A 20780-nucleotide genomic window follows, 5' to 3' on the forward strand; every position below is an offset into this window, starting at 1 on the left:
ACAACCCCGATGTGGGATTGAACCCCGATGTGAGACTAATATAAGTATTCTTTAGAACATCAAAAAGTTGGAAGAGTGTAAATTTTGATCATACGACATCTGACTTTCCCACCCCGCAGGCCACACAGCCTGCTGTACTTGATTAGGTTGTGCTCGATCGGCCTATTTTTTCCTGAAAGGACGCTCGGGCGTCCACATCAATTGGCCTTAGATTCCGACTTCAGCTATCCAAGGCCTCCCATAGGCCATAACACCAATTTCACGGGCACAAGGAATCTGGGGTAGTATTATTTTGGGACAATGAACGGGAGGAGGACATCTGCATGAGTTGAATTGGATCACATACTTGGCTGCTGGGGGCTTTCAATGAAAAGTAGAGACAGATTTTCCGCAATATACTACTCAAAGAAGATATGAGGAATCTGATCTAAACGAACTTGCTTTTTGAGTTTTGACAAAAGAAATTTTGAGACACCGTTGGTGATTCAATACTTTCGTTTCTAGCTTGTATTCTATTTTATGTTCTTTGGTTCTCCAACTACCACATGGAAATTATATCCAACAATTTGTCTGCCACCAAATGAACATCAAGATTCCTAATTCCAATTAAATAAGGCTCCCAGCAATAATGTATATGATCGACTTCTCTCTCTCTCTCTCTCTCAAAGTTGGTTGAACTCATCCAATCTTTGAACCAGAAAGTTCAATGATGTAATGATCCTCCTATTTGAAGTTCTACAATAATTTGCCTCGGACGTGGACCAATGGACATGATGAGAACACTTGTAGCCTGTGTATCGTGCTCTATTTTTTGGTTTCAATTAACCAGATACGTACCCCACCGGTTCCAATAACCAGATGCTGAACTTTTAGGTCCCCAGAATCGCTTTCCTAGATTAAAGTCATTGAACTAATATGTCGGCTGACACGATACACCACTGGGTCGCCGGTGCCTATCATTCCAGACTAGAGAGCAACCATCTGCCGGCTGGATTCAAGTTCAGCAGAACAAATAAATTTGCATAATCTGAATCTGTTCTCTTGGAGTGTCGAAAATCCTGGAAAACTGAAGCATACTGCACAGGGAAGACTTGGGAATTTACATTGATCTCCATTTACAATACACACCTCAAGCACAATAGAGTGCAAACGTGATTTACATCAACATCACCCAAAAAAGAGGGGGGAAGAGATGAAAGTAACCAGAAAATATACAAAATCTTTATGGTGCTCTTCACAACCGTTAATTCTCTTCAAATGTGCAATTGTAATAGTATCACATTATACATCAAACACGAAAAGAGCCCAAGGGAGAAGAGACAAACCAGCGTTGTTATGATATGGAATGCCTCCGATCCTTGCTAGGTTTGCTCCGAACTTTTGCATTTGAAGGGAAAAGTGCATCAGCACGAAGAAATGGATTAATCTTGCCCAGTTTTCTCGAGACAGAACTGATGAGTGATTTTCTAGGCAATGGAGGTTTCTCAGCAGAGGGAAGAGTGATAACCAAGGGACTGGCTGCATAGGATTTATCTGAAGATTTTTCAAGTTCTCGCAATCTTGTTCTCATTTTCACTAGTTCCAATTTCAGATCCTGATTTTCTTTTCGCAAGCTTGAGAGTTCTTGTGGAGCTGTGTGGCTGCCAGCAGGGTGCTGATTTACCTTGAGGGCAAGATTAGGGGTTTCACCTTCCGTGCCATCGACGGCCTCCCGAAGGCGTTGTTGCTCATAGTAAAGCACTTGAACGACAGTTTGAACCGGAAGTCGATCATTCTGAGCTGCATGAGCGCAGGCTTCCCTGGACAGCTTTTGACAGTCCATTACGCTGCAGACTTTCTTTCTCTCCATGTCACTTAATGCAGGATGAGCCTGAAAAATCCCCAGAACTCAACAATCTAAAGAGATTACTCCCAAAAATGTTCATCTGGTATGATGATTAGCAGAGACTAATGATACAAGTTATTTACTTATATTATGATACACATGTTCTTGGGTGGAATGGACAGAAAAGCTTAAATTATGATAAACGTTTTCTTTAGTTTTTGAAATTCAAGACAGCAAGATTTTGTTAGCGTCTGCAATGGGTCAAAAAACAGTCGATGAGATGTGGCAGTGGGGACGAGTAAGCATTTGGGGAGTAGGTTAAACTATGATATTGGGTGTTACTAGATCTCTTTCCTCATTATTTGCCCCGTTGCATGGCTGAAGATTAATAATAAGCCTGACATGACATTTTCATGGTAATTTATGCTGCCTTGTATATCGCAAGGCATGCCTAGATGTGCACTTACTCTACAGCTCTTTGTTGGCCCTTTGCTTTTTGGTGGAAAAAATTGAAAACAGAGATTTCGACCGCAACCCTCCGTTCACAAGAAAATAGTCATGTAAATTAGTCTTAACAAGTTTATTAACACAGTAAGGGAATTTCATGGATTTATGAACGATGCTGGAATGGAGGAGTATATTAAAAATAATCAGATTGATGATGGATTTTCCTTTTCTGCATTTTTCTCTCAATTATCTTTCCCTGCTCTATTTCCTTGTATCTCTTCCACTCTACATTGTTTGTCTGACGCGGTGATATTGAAGATTAAGGAGAGGTATAACCAAATTACTATCAGAGGTTCAGGCAGATGAATGCCAATCTGACTAACACACCTAACCGAATGAAATTCATCATGAAAGGATTTAACATTCAGGAGTTGCCATAAATAGCAACACGATATTTCCAATTCACTCACTTGTGAATCAGAAGATAAGACGAATCACGAATGCAAGTGTAGGGCTAGAACTGACATGAAAGTAATGAGAAATAAATTTAAGCACATCAACGTACAATTTTAGCTTGTAACCCATCACGGGACCAGCGGATATATAAATGCGAGAGCGCATACCTTTAAATAGATGTCAATTGCCCTATACATGCCATCTTCTGTGATTCTTGAACGTTCAGGTAATAGTTCAGCAAGACCAACAAACTTCGAAACAGACAAGTTTCGATCAGAAGCGATTTCAGCAAGGTAATTCTCCATTAGCCTCCCTACTCTTTCCATGTCAGTAGATGGAGAAAGAAGATCTTCATCTGCATTAAGTCCTGATCTGTGCCCCTCCATTTCATGATCTAGATAATTCATCATTATCCGCTGGACTGTCTCCACGTCGAATAGTGTATCTCCAGTGAAAGAGTACGAGGGAATTAAGAGATCATCTAGCACAGCCTGTCCTAGTTGCAAAGCTATCCTCTTCTCCAAGTCAAGCCTGCAAGCAAACGTCGTTTCCAGATAAATTGCAGCCCTAAGCAGCATCGAGAGAAAGCTGACGGACAAGGAATGCTTCTCTCTCGGTAGAAGACTAACGATTGTTTCTAAAACAACCCTCTTCTCATGTTCTTGTCGCAGCTCAATTTTTTTCCTTCCCTTTCCAAATATTTCCTGTGGAGAAAAGTGAAGTCAATTACGTACATTTCTAATTAAGCCAAATAATCAAAATTTGTGGGGGTTTGAGATCTCACCAAACCTCGAAGTGATTTCTGCACATATAGCATCAGTATTGGACCAAGGGAATATTGTTTAAATCCCCTAGCCATCATCGCAATAAGCACCCGTTGGAACATATCAATTCTAAGGACAGTTAAATCCTCAGCCCACCAATCAACAATTGCTTTAGGTTGAAACACCATTGAGGAATTTATGCCATGGTTGCCACTGTCTGCCCTACCTGATGTAGCAAATTGGTTATCTTTGCAGGCTATATAAGCAATTGTGTCTATGCACCGGCTAACCAATTTTACTTCCTCTGCCACCGGAAGAAAACTTTCTGTGGAATGCAAAATGGAAACCGCACTTGCAAGGCTTTTGAGTGCCACTTCATTTAGGTAAGCTTCGGTTCTTCCAACTAGATTTCCAATAGCATAGTCCTCCGTCATCCCAAGATACTCAGCACCACATCTAAGCATGGCTATGTTTTCTGTACTTATCTCAAAATTTATTCCATAACAAAACTTTGCTGCAAGTTCAAACGCCTCTGCTCCACCAGGAATGTCAGGAACTTCAATTTCAGAAAGATCAGCATCATTGGATTCAGAGACCAATTTCCTTATGTATCCACACTTTGAGACCAGTGGGAACTGTACGGGATGTAAAGACAAGTTCTTTAATCTTAAAAGTAGAAAACGATCATTGCTAAGTTGCTCCAACTCTCAGCACCTGATGTCTAAATTACATGTTTAATCAAATACACAAAAGCTAACAAGTCTCCAACCATGGCAACCGAATACATCCAGAGACTTCACAGAAAAAAGAACAAGCAGGCCGTCATAGAAATATATCATGAGCACAACCAACAGGAAAAAATACACGTTACCTTGTGCAGAGAGAAGGGCGTTCCTCCAGCGTGAACAATAACATCACTTGGAATCTCCTGCGAAAAGATCCTGTTGATAATTCATTGCACCAACTTTAGTCTTCTTTTTGGTCCAAATTGTCACGAAAATAGCACACAATAAACAATTGAATGAGAATCAAAGTCGAAAGAAGATCAAACCATTCACTAGTTCTCTTCATAGCAGTGGAAAGAAGCTCTTTCTTCTTACTAGACATGTTGGGACTTGTGGATTGTCCAGCAGCTTGGAACTCAGCATCCCCCATAGTGAATAATCAAAAGACCTCGACCAAGTACTTTTATGTTTATGCACGTCACAAACGAGTGATATTTGGCAAAGTTAGACGAGCAACTCTCATGCAGTACTTCGTGGTAATCTTATCTTAGAACTAAGCAGCATGTCTCTTTTGTTAATTTTTTTTTCCACATTCCTCTTGATTAACTAAACAAAATCACAAGTGAACAATCAAATCATGAGAGTATCAACTCCAATTTCGGTCCATAACGACGCACTTATCATCTGCATTTACAAGCAATCATCAACTGAGTGAAATTCCACAATAGACCCCCTGTTCTGGCTGGAGGTGTCCGCCATACATGGGTTAGCATTATAGGCACATTTAGGAGAATAATGGGGTCAAATAGAAGGAAAAAGATTTTCTAGTTAAAAAGTGTGTGTGGTTGTGAGTTTAGGGAGCCGGGTCGAAAGGATGAGAGGAGCCTAAATGGTTAGAAGTTCCATATGCAAAATGTTTTCATCCACAAAAGTGCCAATCTCCTTTTTCATAATCCCCAGATTACCAATTCTCTATTGGCTGTGGAAAGCAAATCAGGGCTGGGGGATACCAACAAAACAAGGCACCTTACACTTTAAAAAGGGACCAACAAGCTGAGCCACTTCACACATGGCCTATGCTGGCGTTCATGAAAAATCATACGTCCGATGAGTTATTACTTGTTATCCAGTTATCGATATGCTAATATTATCCGCCTTTTTTTTTTTTTTTTAGTTTAGAAGCAAAACCCCTTTTTTCAACTTTCATGACAAGAAGCATCTGGTAGGTCCATCTGTTGTCCTAATCTCAACTTTACCCTGGTAACACAGCCTGACTTACTCCAAGTTGAAAAGTAGCCTTAGATACAGGCATTAAGAGCCCCAAAGAGTCCATCAAACAACCAGTCCACCTCTGTGATTCAGTTGGTAAAATTCATCAACTGGTCTTCGCTTCAGGTCTGGACCCTGGAGTTACCGTACTAGGCTAGCTATCCGCAAAAGAAAGAGGTCATTCTTCTTTATTCTATATCTTGAAATCGATTTCACTATGCTCCCAGGACCTACTGACTTTAAAAGCTAGCAAATTTAAGCAGTTAGAGCTAGGAGTAGTTGTTATCATGTTCTTGAGAATTTACTGTAATAAATCTGACGCTGTACCTATCCTAAGCAGTAGTAATGGCTGTTGTCGAAATATAACTGGTAACAGCTGCTTTCCAATGATACCAATCCCAAAAAAACGGAAAAGAAAAAAATCCTGTTGAATGCTGACTGATCATGAAACACAGAATTGATTGGTGGATTTGGTATCAGTAGTTTAGTATATATCATATTCATGTATCATGGCTCCAAAAGATTACTAGTGGAAAGAAAGACTTTCTTTATGGTCCAGAGGCGCAGGCCTTACCAAGTTGACCCTGTAATTTAAGTATAGAACCGCATTCTGGAAGTCCCCACGAATCCAATTTTACCTTATTCCAGTAAATTGATTAACTAGTGCTCCTCAATCACCTGATGTTCTGCACAGGCAACTTCCAATTCTCCATCAGGATCTTCAACCGAATGTTACAATTCTCTATTTTTTTCTAATTGACAATAATTTCCTATCTACCAATCATTTCCGTCCGTTAGACAAGGGAAAAGGCAGAAAAATTTTGTACATCTTGAACATTATGCAGCACCTACCTGTAACTGGAAGAGACATGATAAGATTATCAGGCCCACGAGCGGACAATAATCTTACAAGTGGTCATGCTTCAAATTATTGCCTATTTTGGAGTCCATTTTCCTTAATTATACCTTTATAAATGAAAGGGTCATCACTATCATCCACCACAATCTTGCACTAAAAAGGCAGTTAGGCCCAACTGACAGCCATGAGATGTAGAGCAAGAAACTTCCGTTCACATAGTTCCAAGAACATCCTACACAAGTTTCAGCCGCATTGGGGTACACGCAAGAAAAGTATTGCCCTTTGTAAGAAACACACAGCTTGAGCAATATTAAAAGAACGCTTAATCTTTAACGAGGAGAATCTATGCTGGCTTGGCTTCTTTACAATCTTGTTTAGTACTACTACTAGCAGCGGATAAAACATCAGCTGACCGGACTTGAGGTAAGATTGCCCAGTCCAGTAAAAAATAGGGAATCATCTGCTCGTTAGGGGCCGACAAAACCAATAATGTCAGGGAAAAAGGCAACAATGATAGCTGAGAGTTGTAAAGTGAGAACTGACTGAAAAATTGCTGGTTATAACGTCATCCAGGTTTCAATCTGTTGATCGTCGGTGAAGTAAAAGAGATCACAACTCACAAGTACTTAATAAAGCCTAAACCTTTTCACAAAGCCACTTATTTTTTTAATCTTCAATTCTTCCATGGGGTAATTTGAAGCTTGTTCCACCCCGGCAGTCCCATTGGACTTCCACCAAACTATCAGCTTCAAGATATTAAAGTCATGGTTTCATTGAATTAAAGACTTCGCAAAACACTCAAAAGCCCACTTTCAATTTCTTAGCAATCTTAGGTTAACAAGTAGTAGCATTTTTTGCTAAGGTAGAAACCAAGGATGAACGTTTGTTGAAAAAAAAAAAAAAAAGAACCAAGGATGAAGGCAGCTCTTTTTTTTTTTTGCCCCTCCCAGAATAAGACTTCATGCCATCCCATGTCTTTTCATTTTTTTTTTTTTTTTTTTCTGACGGAGTAGGTGTTCGGGTCAAGTCCTTAAAGACGGCCCGACTAATCCCACTTCGGCCCGGCCCAGCGCCCCAACCAGACCTAGCACGTTAGATGCACGGAGAAGCTGATGTTGCTGCGGAGATTCGACCCCGGGACATGAGGACCCGAGGAAGAGGCGCCAACCACCAGCCCATTCACGTGGGGGCGCCATCCCATGTCTTCAATCAGTCTATTATGATCTGTTTCAATTGCTTATGCGACTTTCAACGGGGTCTAATGAATGAAGAATGAAATCGTCCTCATAAGATCACAGAACAAGTACTTGGCATACAAATTTAAGCTTCTACTTTTGTATGCTTGACTGGTTACGCATGGCATGGCTTAACAGAATTCTTGAAAATAAATCCCTGATCAATCTGCGCTTTTAAAACGGGAGAATGATGGGCTAGTGAATGGATTGGATTCCTTTTAAGCCCATCACTTAATGGACCTGAGACCCAGTTATCAAGCACTTGATTTTTGCATTTGAACCCATTTTTTTAAGACTGGATGTAGTTTTCTTCCTGCAGAAATATCTTTTACTCCAGTAATCAAGCGCTCGATATTTGCATTTTTGTCACCTTATCCCCTTCAGCAACCTCCCTATCCCTTCAGCAACCTCCCTCAAACCCTGCAAAAACCCCCTTGATAATGACCATCAAATTAAAAAACCAGTAACTCTTTTTTTGATAATAATCCGGTCTTTGTTCTTTTTTTCCATGGCAATGGAGCTCTACACGCCCTTCAAGCCTCTCTCAAATCCACACTCACCCCACCATACGGCTGACCTCTCCTTTTCATCTTCATTTTCTTCACCCTTTCCCATCCAAATTCACCTCAAGATTCCCAGAATTACAATCTTCAACTCCCCAAATTTCAAAGTCTTAGCCGTCGTAGCAGACTCTAAAGAGCTCCCACAAAACAGCCCTCAAAGGCTTCTCAAAGAACTAGCAGAGAGGAAAAAAGTAGTGTCCCCAAAGAAAAAATTGCCCCCTAAAAGATATATACTCAAACCCCCGTTAGATGATAAAAGGTTAGCTGAAAGATTTCTCAATAGCCCACAATTATCACTAAAGTCCTTCCCTTTATTGAGTTCTTGCCTGCCCTCTTCCCGGCTTAATAATGCTGATAAAACTTGGATGGATGAGTACTTGCTTGAGGCCAAACAGGCTCTTGGGTATCCCCTTGAGCCATCAGATAGCTTTGGGGATGATAACCCTGCAAGGCATTTTGATACTCTGTTGTATCTAGCTTTTCAGTACCCACAATGTCAGAGGAGTAAAGCTAGGCATGTGAGGTCAGGGCATTCGAGGCTGGGGTTCTTGGGGCAGTATGTTCTCGAATTGGCTATGTGCGAGTTTTTCTTGCAGAGGTATCCGAGGGAATCACCCGGTCCAATGCGGGAGAGAGTGTATGCTATGATTGGGAAGAGATTTCTGCCTAAATGGATCAGAGCTGCTAGCTTGCAGAATCTGATTTTTCCCTATGATAACATGGATAAGTTGAAAAGAAAGGAAAGAGAGCCTCCCGTGAAGTAAGCATGTGATCTTGCTTCTCGTATTGTTTTGACCATTTATGTTACTTCGAGTGCTTATTTAGCTATTACAAATTCAGGAATCAATACACGTGTACTTCAACAGTTAAGTTATTGGTATATAGGGCTGAAATTTTACTGGCCTGAGGGCTTCTCATAGGAATGATGGATCATTTTGTTGTCATTTCTCATGAATTATGGTATTATCCTCGGCATGCAAAGTAAGCCTCCTAAATTTTGTGAAAGACGAGTTCATATTGATTATTAGTTAAAAACCCACTTTTCATCAGTTGCCAAAAGTTGCTTCCATATGCTCCATAGCAAATTGCTCCTCTATAGGAAAATCCTATCAACTCTTAAACCAAGGAAAGAAGGAATTGGTTAAAAGGAAAGGATGGTGAAGTTGGATATCTGGAAGGTGAATCCTATTAATTGTTGGAGAAAGGAAAGAAAATTATGGGGGAGAAAGAGACTATAAAGGAGGATTTTTGCTTTTGGATTGTCATATTATTGCTTATTGTGTCAGTCCTACTGTCATGGGTAAATGCAAAAGATTTAATGGCAACAGGAAGTTGACAATTGTCATGTGTTGATGTATGATTGGATTACTTTGGTTCAGAGGTAGCTGACTCTAATTTGAGGACCCTATATATCTCTGTTTTATGATGTGAGCATATGCGCCTTATGAAGGTCCTTGAGTTGTGGCTAGAATACTTGGTTATCCTCTCTCAGTTTGACTGATTTAGCATGGATAATAGTTCACTTTGTTCTATTAGGACATTGCTGGCAAATATTTCTATGAGTTTGCACCCTTTAATGAACTCGTCTGTTGTTTTCTATAGTATCCAATGGTGAATAAATTATTTCAGTAATTGACATGCACTTATAAATTTCTCATGGCAGATCTGTATTTTGGGCTTTGTTTGGTGCAATCTACTTGTGCTTTGGCATGCCAGAGGTTTATCGTGTTCTTTTTGAAGTATTTGGAATGGATCCCGAGGCTGAAGATTGCCAGCCTAAACTTAGGAGAACACTTGAAGACGTTGACTATGTCTCTGTAGAATTTGAAGGCAGAAAACTAAGCTGGCAAGATGTTGCTGCGTATAAGGTAAGCTTCATCTATGTGTTCTATGCTCTTGTCACAACATAGAAAGCAGCAAATAGCCTGAGCATTTTTCCTGATGTTATGATATGAGACACTTGTGCAATATTCAAGTTATCTCTAGACTAATTTTTGAGTGTCCTTCTGACCTTGAAAGTATTGATCCCATTTGAAGAGAATAACTAAAATACAGGCTTTTATGCAAGTACATTTTTGGCTGAAATTTTTATGTGCTGTGGATAAATATATTCATTCGACCACAATTCCCCACTGATGATTGGTTTCATCACTGCCTCTTAGCCTGGTTTGGATTCTTATAGCAATTCACTCATTACATTCAACAAATATGGAAGGAAATATGTATTTCCCTTCTGTTATATTAAATTCCCTTATTTGTTGTTCAGCGTTCATTTGATCTCACAAACATATGATACTAAAATTCTTCTGAAAGAGAGGGGCCTACTGCCCATATGATGTTTACTGCATAAACTGTAGTAAATTAGGGAGGATGCTACTTCATGTGTCTTCTCCATGTCAAAATGTCCAGCATTTTAAAAATTTTTACAACAGCTCAGATAAAGGTTGTGAACCATCTTTGAAGCTTGAAAAGGGTTTACCTTTTTACTAGTTAGGATAAGTGAATTGATTTTCATTTCCAAATTTTTGGTTAAGGTGGAGCTAATCGTTTCTGATTCTATTATTATCATACCATTACTGTTTTAAAGATATTTGCATAAATTCTGTTGGGCTGTAAAATGATGTTCAATCTGTATGATACAGCCACCAGAAGACGCTCTATTTGCACATCCAAGGCTTTTCAGGGCATGTGTTCCACCTGGTATGCATCGGTTCCGTGGCAATATATGGGATTATGATAGTAGGCCACAAGTCATGCAAATACTGGGGTATCCTTTGACAATGCCTGACAGGATTCCTGAAATCACTGAAGCCAGGAATATAGAACTTGGACTTGGTTTACAGGTACTGGCTATGAAGGGCTTTTTTCCCCCCTCAATCATAGCATGCTCTGTATAAGGGTTTCTGGGTAACTTGGGTTGGCTTAAGTGGTACATCTGTAACCTTTTGGTTTCCCCCCTCTCCCCCCCCCCAAAAAAAACCACCACAAAAAAAAGTGAAAAGATTTGGCTGATATTGGATACATGAGTATCATTTTCTGCAAAAGATCACTACATACAAGCTCATTTACCTCCTTTCATGAACAAAACTGTATTCCAAATATAGCCTCCTTGAAGATAATGCCTCCACCCCTTCTGAAAGAATGATTCATTTCTGAAAGATCAGTAAATACAAGCTCATTTTCCTGCTGTTGTGAACAGATCTGTAGGCTAAATATAACCTCATTGAAGACAATGCCTCCACCTTTTCTGAAAGAAAGAATATTTTCTGAATATTTGAATAACCTTCAAATCAAAACCTTTTTGCTATTGTGCAAACTCAATATCAGCAGTAATCTTAGAATTGTCTATGCTATGCGTGCATCAGACAGCTTAAGACCATGCATTTCCAGTTTTCTTGTGTGTTTTTTGAAACTGCACTTGAAGCAGATTCTAAACAAAGCATTTGCCTCTTTTTTGGTCTTTAAAGGATATTTTCTTTTAATACATTTATGCAGCTTGCTTTCTTGCACCCCTCGAAATACAAGTTCGAGCATCCACGGTTCTGCTTTGAGAGGCTAGAATATGTTGGCCAAAAGATACAGGTAGATTATATCTTCCATCATGTGACAGTGTGCAGCCCATCTCTCTTGGAGTTCGGTTGGATTTTTCCCCCCCTCTCAATTTGTTAATTAGTTTTATTGCTTGGAGTTCATGCTTTAGGATGGGAAAGAGTGGAATGAGAGCTCAATGTTTACAAATTCACTATGCACTCCAAATATGTCCTGCAGGATCTTGTAATGGCTGAGAAGCTGCTGATGAAACATCTGGATGCTCCTGGGGGATGGATACAAGAGAAGCACCGACGACTCCTGATGAACAAGTTCTGTGGTAGGTACTTGAGAGAGAAGTATCTCCACCGTTTCATCATTTATAGTGAACAGGTTCAAGATGCTTATGAACAAAATAGAAGGCTGAGAAATCCAGCTACTACATCTGTTCAACAAGCCATCCACGGGCTTTCATATGCTGTCTATGGGAAGCCCGATGTTCGACGCCTGATGTTTGAGGTTTTTGACTTTGAGCAGATCCAACCAAAACCCGTAGGAAACTTGTGAAATTGACCGAAAAGACTGTAACATGTCAGTTACAATGTTTAATTTTCCATCCAAAAGTTGGCCGGTGAAATCACGAGAATAAACACATTGTGTACACATATTCAGTTTCAGCATCAACTCAGATTAGCTAGTGCCACGAGCTTTTGGATGCATTTGCTTGAGAAAAACATTCGTCTGGTTGTCAGATGCGTGAAAATTGGAGGTTCTGCTTATGAGACAATGTAATCATGGAGGGCTGGCAGATGGAAATTCCGCTGTTAAAAAGTGCAAATCCACCATAGAATGCCACGGTAGAACATTTGAACGGGGAAGTGGTAAGAAGCCTACTGCTAACTTCTTTGCATGAAGGGTTTCGGTCCCAGTGGGCAGTCCTTTGAAGCAGCAACAGATTTTTTGGACCTATGCGAGGTTGTATATGTAATGCAAATATGGTGGTAGTTTTCTGAAGTGTATGGAATGATGTTTCTCTGCTACCATATACACATTCAACCCCCTAACGTGTAATATCCATTTCTTTCCATTAACGCCAACCTGACTGAATTTGTTGTATATGGTTATGCTATGGTGCTTGATTCATCAACTAGCCAATGGAATGCGTATCAAAAGACATCATGCTTCACAATTCCATTAACAGCGGATATTGCCATTAGTCCCAATAGAAGAAAAAATTGAAAGAGGAAAAAGAAAACAAATTGTGATTGGCGCTTGATGTGGAGGGCAATTTATGTGAAGCAACCATTCGTTATCACTAGGAACAGCCCATCATATCAAAGGTTTTGCAATGTAAAAAGTAATAGAAAAATTCACATGGTGGTTTCATTGTCTATTATATTATTGACAGAGAGATTTTGGCATTCTTGAGGCAAATAAGATACTAAAATTCAAGTTAATATCATTCTTCACGCTATCACTAGTTTTGAATTCAATGCTTGCTTAAGCTCATGAATTTAGTTGAACTTGAGCTTGATCGGGCCATGACCCAAATTTGTGTAATGCTCAAGTTTTTTTTTTTTTTTTTTTTTAATGCTCAAGTTTGATCAAGCTAAAGTCAAATTTCTGTAATTTAATATTCATTTGAGATCAAATTTGTATTGTTTATGTATTTGAATAGGAGATTATTTGGAATAGTCGTATTTTTCTAAAAAAAAATTAATGTAGCACACTATTTTTTTTTTTAATGTGATGTATATATGTTAAAAAGATAGATGAGAAGATAAAAAAGTTGTTGAAAATGTATTTATGATATAATAAAAAATGCAAATAAATCACTATCCAAACGCACTTGAACATTCAAAACTACTTAGTAGTAATCAGTGAGATCGACCAAGTGGCTACATGAGGGCTCTTAGTGCCCTTTTTTGAATCTTTTTTTTTTTTTTGAGTTTTTCTAACGAGTATTCTTAAAATATCCAGTAACACACCTAGTATTCATTTAAACCATCATATATATCCACGCATATTAATGATTATTATCTTTTCTTGTATTTATATACTTTTTTTATTTAATTTTGTTTATCCTCTCTTAAATTTTTTTACTTTTCTTAATTAATCTTATATTTAAAAAAAATAACACTTGAAAAACAAACGATATTTTTTGTTATTACAAATACAAAATTAGAATCTTAAATCTAAAAGCAAACAGGAAGATAATAATTCAAAATAGGGTAAATTAATCAAATACGTACAGAGCCCGTACTAGAACCTTTAAATGGTAGATGGTCCATTTTATCACCGACCATGACCCATGTGAAGATATTTTTTTTTCATTCCACAGCAAACAGAACAAAACCAGCTTCCAAATGCCCCACCACCCATCAGGCCATCAGCTCCCCAACTCCTCCGGCTACCTCTGACCCATCTCGATTTTGGTTTCTAATGGTTGTCTAGGGGCAAGAAATCACATGAACCATGTGCTCAACCACTCCAAATCCCTAAACCTTCTTCGCGTCTTGCTAGTGTCTGCCGTGCTCGTGGTCTCCCGTGCACCCCTTGCACACCCTCCTTGTCTGCGCTGCCCCTTTCCGGCCAACTCCACAGCTCACGCCATCTTATCAGCAGCCGACGCCCTTAATAAGATTGATATCGACTTCTTTGAATCATCAAGGATCTGCAGCTCAGCTATTATGTCCAAATCCCGAGTCTACGCCGACATTAATGTTCTTCGCCCTAGAGAATACTGGGATTACGAGTCTCTCACTGTTCAGTGGGGGTAATTTTTACGTTCATTCCGTTCTTAATCAATTCAACCTAATGCTCCTTTTTTTTTTTGCTAATTAGTACAATTATGCTAAATTTATTTTCCCCCAAATCTTGGTGTTAGTCCAATTTAGTCATATGATTGATTAGGATTGTTAATTGTGATGGTTATTTGTCATGATTATATTGCGTGTTTAAGGATTTTGATTAGGGCACAAAGATGAGTTATTTGCAATTTTGAATTGGTGAATGCATTGGGTTGCTAATTATAATTTTCTGCGTAAAATTGGGGAATGGTATGAAACTATGACAGATGCCGCACGAATACCCTGCATGTGAAGTTGAATTAGTGACAGCATTATGGTTTTCTGAAAAAGATGAGCTTTTTTTATGCGGTTTTAACTGTCTTTGTACTATTCTGCCAGTGATCAAGATGACTATGAAGTTGTTCGGAAAGTTGGGAGGGGAAAATACAGTGAAGTTTTTGAGGGGATAAACGTCAACAGCAATGAGCGGTGCGTAATTAAGATCCTGAAGCCTGTGAAGAAGAAAAAGGTGAGATTTTTAATTTTAGCTTGCTTTTGAGGCTGGTTAATAGAAATGATTGGATACGATAGTCAGTCTTGGTTCACCTCTAAAACAATCAGGCACTACACGACCAACATTGGTTTCATGAATGATTGGTTGTCTTCTTGTTGTGAATGCAATCTGAAGGTCAAAACGAATTTAGTACTAGTAATGTTAGTTTTGCATGAGTTGAGTAGTGTTGCACTGTGCACTGTGTAAATCCCTGTATGGCAGTGTTGCAAAATGTTATTTGTAGACACATCCTTCTCCTGTTGCTTATTCATCATCATGGGGTTAGCTTCAACCCTTACGGGTACCTGTTCTAAAGCAAGTGACTGAGACGATAGTTTTCAATTATGCAATTTTGGGAGAATCCAGGTCTTCTTCCGCCCTGATTAGAGTCTATCCTTCTATTATAATAATATAAAGTAAAGATGTCGCTTTCTCTTAGTTGTATACTGCTGAAGCCTTTTTCCAGAGTGATTGCTCAGCTATAGGAGTAGCATAGGCTTAAGGTCAGTCTGAAATTGCTATCTTTCCCCCCCAATTTGTGGACGAACGAAAAGCCTTTTAATGACTTAGTTCTTCCATAAGTGGTTCTCTTGGCACGCTATGAATCTTAGCATATATGAAAAAGAAGTATTCCTTTTTCCCTCAATCTCTGAAAGAGATGGGACTTATCATACAGTGTGAAGGAATCTGTCTTTGCTTTATTATTGATGGTTTCTTGATTTACCAATGCTAAAACACACACTTTGTTTTTTAATTTGTTGTCTGTGGTCATGTGGTGCAGATAAAGAGAGAGATCAAGATTCTGCAGAATCTTTGTGGGGGACCAAATATTGTCAAGCTACTGGATATCGTTAGAGATCAGCACTCAAAAACTCCTAGCTTGATTTTTGAGTATGTCAACAGTACAGATTTTAAGGTTTTGTATCCAACATTGACAGATTACGACATACGATACTACATTTATGAGCTGCTAAAGGTAATAGTCTCATTCTCAGCTACCAGTTTCTTCTGATGTTTTGACATGAAATTATTTCATTTAAGAGGCATGGGACAAAGCAAACATCATCTGTTGGAGATTGTTTAAAATATTCTTGAAATTGTAAAAGGGACATTGAAAACTTCCAGCATCAAACTTTTTCCAGTAAAAATCAACTAAAACATGCTTAGGATGGAGTGCCCTCTTAATTAAGTTTGATCTCTCTCTCTCTCTCTCTCTCTCTCTCTCTCAAGCTCATACCTTTTCGCACACTTTTACTGGGAAATTGTTTCTCTTATCACAAGAATATGCACAACAGAGGCCAAGCTTGTGGCTATGATTGAATGAATTGGGGGTATTGGTGATTGGTGCACTATTAGGCACTAGGTTTCGTGGTCACTTGCTGGATAAGGTACGAATTTGAAAATTGACAAGAGTGAGAATAGGGGTGTGGAGGTATAGTTTTGTGTCAAAAAGTGACTTAGTTGTCTGGATGTCACACTTCTTAACCTCACTTCCCTCAAATATTCTGCTCTATGGAAAACACCTATCTTAAGATGTTTTCAACTAAGCTGTGTCTTTCAGTGTTAAGCAATTGTGGATAGATAGAATGTTTTTAAGACAGGCATGATTACTTACCTTGTCTCATGTCTGTTAGTTGCTTTAACCTATGTTGATAAACATTATGGGACTCTTTTCATGTCTGAGATAAGGGTATTTTGGTTTTCCTGTATGCTTTTCTAGGTTCAGCCACCCCCCAACCCCCTGGGGGGGAGGATAAAGTTTTTTTTTTTTTCAACCTTTTTGGGCTAAAATTTTGCATTAAGGGGAAGATGATTAATTGAGTATCTTCTCCAAGTTGTAACTGCTATTTTTTTTTTTAATTTAAGATTTGCATAAAGTGGCTTATTCTCTTGCAATCGATATTCAGGCATTGGATTACTGTCATTCACAAGGAATAATGCATAGGGATGTGAAGCCTCATAATGTTATGATAGACCATGAGTTGCGCAAACTTCGTTTGATAGACTGGGGCCTCGCGGAGTTTTATCACCCTGGCAAGGAGTATAACGTTCGTGTGGCTTCAAGGTACGAGCTAATTAGTTCCTTTCAAGAGTAAGAGCGCACATAAATATGTTAAAAGGGTTAAGTTTTCTTAATGTAGGTAACCCTTGAGTGCTAATCTGGCTCAAGGATGAGTAAGAAATGCAAGGAATCCTTTTAACCCTTGATCGAAGAAGAAAAATAGTTTTATTTTTTTTAATTATTTTTTTGGATCAGTTCCTTTTTTAGTTGTGTCAGTCTTTCACATGACTTCAACAAAGCCTTAACCTTTTGTGTTGGGAAATCTTTTTGAAATAATTAAAATGTGAAAGTCGTTGAGCGGAAAGGTTAAGAGTCTTTTTTCTTGTTAGTCAGATACTTCAAGGGGCCTGAACTTCTTGTTGATTTGCAAGATTATGACTATTCTCTGGATATGTGGAGCCTTGGTTGCATGTTTGCTGGAATGGTGAGAACTTTATAGCCTAACTAATTCCACATTTTTATGATTTTGAAGGAATTCTTTCTATTCCACTTTGCTTTCTTTGTCTAGGATAAAATGTTATTCGCGTGAAGGTATTCTTTTTTGGGGTGCAGAGTTTTGTGTGAAGAATGGGCATTATAATGTGTAGTTAGAACTTTTTGGCGCTCCCCCTTTATGTATAATCACACTTGTTTGTTTTCTTTCTAGATTTTTCGTAAGGAACCTTTCTTTTATGGTCATGACAACCAGGATCAGCTTGTGAAAATTGCAAAGGTAATCAGCTCTTTGTGTTGCATGCACAAATAATTTAAAGCTCTTAAATTATGGTCTTGTTTGGCAAATGAGTTTTTTGAGTGTTTGTTTAAAATTTTACTGTAGCTTACTGTAGAAGGTGTAGGAAAAATTTTTAAGCCGGAAAACTTTTTTTTTTCCTCTATTTCTTTTTTTTTAAAAAAACTTTGAGAAGTTTTTCTTCTCTTTTAAGATGGAAAACTTTTCTTTTTCTTCTCTTTCTTTTTAAGTTGTACTTTAAAATTTTTGAGAAGTTTTTAAAGATTACTGTAGCTAAAGTTGTTAAAAAACTTGTAGGAGACAAACTTGGCCAATTACTCCTTTGCAAACAGGCCCTATGTTTTTTTTTCTTTCGGTTTTTTGGGGTGGGGGTGGCATTTTCGTAGTTCACTGAGAAATTTGACATACCAAAGTAATTGTTTGCTGTAATTAATCTGTTGCTGGTTGTAAATTGTTGTTTCAGGTTCTTGGAACAGATGAATTAAATGCATATTTGCATAAATATCATCTAGAACTTGATCCCCAACTTGAAACTCTTGTTGGGAGGTATATCAAACACTTCCTCCTCTCTTTTTTTGCCCTCCATTTTTTTCCTTTTGGTGTCTGTGTGTGTCCTCCTTTCCCTTTTGCTATACTGCTACTGGTTTTTGCCCAATGTGTGCTTGCCTCTTGTGGAGCTGCAGATTGGAAGCAACCTTCCCTTCGCTGGCAATGAACAGTTTCTCAGCTACTTTTCATTGTTCTCCTACTCGCAGTCTGATCTTTTTTTGTAGCCTATTGATAATGCTATATAAGTTATGAAAATGTCTAGAACTGACAAACTTCTAAGCAATTAATCATGCTATATAAGTAAAACATCTTTTGGTCCACTGGTTCCCAGCTCTTCCAGATATGTAGCTTTCCTTACTGGTTATGATATGATTTTACTATTGTGTGATGATTGGTCATCTGCATTCACTGTTGATAGACACAGCAGGAAGCCCTGGTCAAAATTTATCAATGCAGATAATCAGCATCTAGTTTCACCTGAGGTCTTTCCTGAACACCCTTTGAAATGATAAAGCGGCTTGATATTATACTCAGAATTATTATCGTTTTCTATGTTAACTAAATCGAATTACTATGTTTGCAGGCTATTGATTTTCTTGACAAGCTTCTTCGCTACGATCATCAAGACAGGCTTACGGCAAGAGAAGCAATGGTAATTCTTAATGGCCTCGTGATTGGACGGTTCATTCCTTGTCGATGTCCACGTCTTTCTGTAACAGATTCATATTTCCTCCTGGATATATTTATTTGCGTTATTGTGAAAAAGTTCAGTGTTGTTTGGTTTTTCAAGGAAACTGAATTATAAGCAAAAGTTATTGTGAACATTCATTAAGTTTTAAAATTTTCACGTACCTTTCTAGTTGTCTTAGCTTTTAACGTCATGTAGAATTGTTTCATTTTAGAACAATCATTCAGCATTGAGGTAAATTGAAATTCGGTTGCTCTCACATTCTTATCCATTTTTTTTTTAAACCTTATCCAAGGGTAGAATGTTAGTTAAGCTATTCCTTTGGCAAGGCATTCCTCTGCCAAACTAAAATGTAAACACCTTTTTCTTACTATTTTCAGGCCCATCCATATTTCTTGCAAGTAAGGGCTGCAGAAAGTAGCAGGCTGCGACCACAGTAGACTGACTGGTCACCACTGGTGTGTTATCAAAAATAGGAGCAGGTGCATGAAGAACGATGGCACATATCGTCTATAAGAAACGAATATCTGGAATTGGTGCAGTTGGATTAGATTGGACTGGATAATTTGTGTGACCATACGGGTTTTGTATCAATTAGTCGACATTTGTATTTGTACCAGATAGACATTGATTGAAATGTAACATACCTTTCTTCATCAGAGACTCAAAAGGCCTATATCTGGTGGAATGAAGATTTGCTTTGACATGCGGTTAAATGATATATTTCACCCATGCGGTTAAATAATCTTAAGATTTGCTTTGACATGACAGTGGATTGTTTTATAGCTGCCTGCTCCAAGCTTTGTAACGAGTCGTAAAAAGATTCAAATGACTTGGGAGTTGCTTTGAAGGTTTTATTGCTAATAGAAGAGTCGCTGGTGGTAAAAGCTCAGTTGCAGCTGCAGGAATCTGATTTCCCCCGAGTTGATGATCTTTATTCAGATGCCGGACGCAGCTGTATCTGCAGTGTCGGTATTATCGTCAACTGATGATGGTAGCCCCTTGATCCGTCAAAATCCAACGCCAACTTTTAACAGATCCTTGTAAACTCATCCCCGCAGTTTGATAAAATGAAAGTGAAAGTTCATAATGATTGCTGTTGGATCCTTCGATAGGTCATAGCTATTTTAACCGTTCCAATGGCTCATGCTGTTTTGCGAGGCACGCATGGCATTTAAAACAATTATTAAAGTTAAATTTGGACTACAAATTGTAAAATTCGGCCAATCCACCTACAGGAATGGTTGCTTTGCATTCTCATCTTGCGCAGCAAACTCAACTATTTGTCCGCAGTCCGGATCAGCGCTCACCACACTCGTCCCATTGCCATCACATTACGTGCGAGCATTAATTCTCCTAGAGCGTTCCCGTCAACTTCCTGTCCTTGGAACCACAATGGGAAACAGCGGAAGCCCGAAGTAGACCCTGTTGTTTTGAACTTAGTCGAAGCCCTAACTATTTCGTCAATATTATATATCTATGGTTCATTTGGGACTAAATGTAAAGATCCAGTGCACGGTCAACAGGAAGGTTAATAAATCTACATCAAGAACTAAGCCATCATGCAATAAGTTGACATCTAAGCCACCACTTTACCATGTAATCAGGTAATTACCCTAGGTGGTTTCTCTGTTATTGGTCACTGGAATAATTACCTCACTGAATCTTTTTCATCAAATGTTTAGGGATCTAAAGGAGAGGCAAATCCATAATTTCCACCACCTCCAGCTTAATTACC

General features: G+C 38.7%; 3 protein-coding genes across 3 annotated transcripts; 2 read left to right on the forward strand and 1 right to left on the reverse strand.

The window, feature by feature from the left end:
- Positions 1 to 1003: 1003 nt before the first annotated feature.
- LOC113778236 (BTB/POZ domain-containing protein SR1IP1-like) lies at positions 1004 to 5141 on the reverse strand. Its single transcript, XM_027323561.1, has 5 exons — positions 4544 to 5141; positions 4364 to 4433; positions 3513 to 4127; positions 2896 to 3432; positions 1004 to 1870 (listed from the first exon to the last, which is right to left on the reverse strand). Exons 1-5 carry the CDS (start codon positions 4645 to 4647, stop codon positions 1334 to 1336), a joined length of 1863 nt encoding a protein of 620 aa, XP_027179362.1. The 5' UTR covers positions 4648 to 5141; the 3' UTR covers positions 1004 to 1333.
- A 2841-nt stretch (positions 5142 to 7982) lies between these two features.
- Positions 7983 to 12821, forward strand: LOC113778237 (ribonuclease III domain-containing protein RNC1, chloroplastic). Its single transcript, XM_027323562.1, has 5 exons — positions 7983 to 8903; positions 9807 to 10011; positions 10786 to 10986; positions 11639 to 11725; positions 11912 to 12821. Exons 1-5 carry the CDS (start codon positions 8089 to 8091, stop codon positions 12236 to 12238), a joined length of 1635 nt encoding a protein of 544 aa, XP_027179363.1. The 5' UTR covers positions 7983 to 8088; the 3' UTR covers positions 12239 to 12821.
- A 1169-nt stretch (positions 12822 to 13990) lies between these two features.
- Positions 13991 to 19703, forward strand: LOC113777755 (casein kinase II subunit alpha-2). The gene is made up of 10 exons (XM_027322945.1): positions 13991 to 14447; positions 14860 to 14989; positions 15795 to 15989; positions 16921 to 17078; positions 17409 to 17499; positions 17722 to 17787; positions 18269 to 18351; positions 18773 to 18836; positions 18938 to 19006; positions 19423 to 19703. The coding sequence occupies exons 1-10, from the start codon at positions 14140 to 14142 to the stop codon at positions 19480 to 19482; spliced, it is 1224 nt and encodes a 407-aa protein (XP_027178746.1). The 5' UTR covers positions 13991 to 14139; the 3' UTR covers positions 19483 to 19703.
- Positions 19704 to 20780: the final 1077 nt, after the last annotated feature.

Source organism: Coffea eugenioides, chromosome 7 (assembly GCF_003713205.1).
Source record: "Coffea eugenioides isolate CCC68of chromosome 7, Ceug_1.0, whole genome shotgun sequence".
NCBI lineage: Eukaryota > Viridiplantae > Streptophyta > Magnoliopsida > Gentianales > Rubiaceae > Coffea > Coffea eugenioides.

Bases quoted from the DNA above. Each gene is read 5' to 3' on its own strand.
- LOC113778236 (XM_027323561.1), bottom strand. From the start codon at position 4,647: ATGGGGGATGCTGAGTTCCAAGCTGCTGGACAATCCACAAGTCCCAAC. The intron at 4,128-4,363 runs GTAACGTGTATT...CATCCCGTACAG, and splicing joins CGCCCTTCTCTCTGCACAAG to TTCCCACTGGTCTCAAAGTG. The intron at 3,433-3,512 runs GTGAGATCTCAA...TTTTCTCCACAG, and splicing joins AGAAATCACTTCGAGGTTTG to GAAATATTTGGAAAGGGAAG.
- LOC113778237 (XM_027323562.1), top strand. From the start codon at position 8,089: ATGGCAATGGAGCTCTACACGCCCTTCAAGCCTCTCTCAAATCCACAC. The intron at 10,987-11,638 runs GTACTGGCTATG...ACATTTATGCAG, and splicing joins AACTTGGACTTGGTTTACAG to CTTGCTTTCTTGCACCCCTC. The intron at 11,726-11,911 runs GTAGATTATATC...TATGTCCTGCAG, and splicing joins ATGTTGGCCAAAAGATACAG to GATCTTGTAATGGCTGAGAA.
- LOC113777755 (XM_027322945.1), top strand. From the start codon at position 14,140: ATGAACCATGTGCTCAACCACTCCAAATCCCTAAACCTTCTTCGCGTC. The intron at 15,990-16,920 runs GTAATAGTCTCA...ATCGATATTCAG, and splicing joins ACATTTATGAGCTGCTAAAG to GCATTGGATTACTGTCATTC. The intron at 19,007-19,422 runs GTAATTCTTAAT...TACTATTTTCAG, and splicing joins TTACGGCAAGAGAAGCAATG to GCCCATCCATATTTCTTGCA.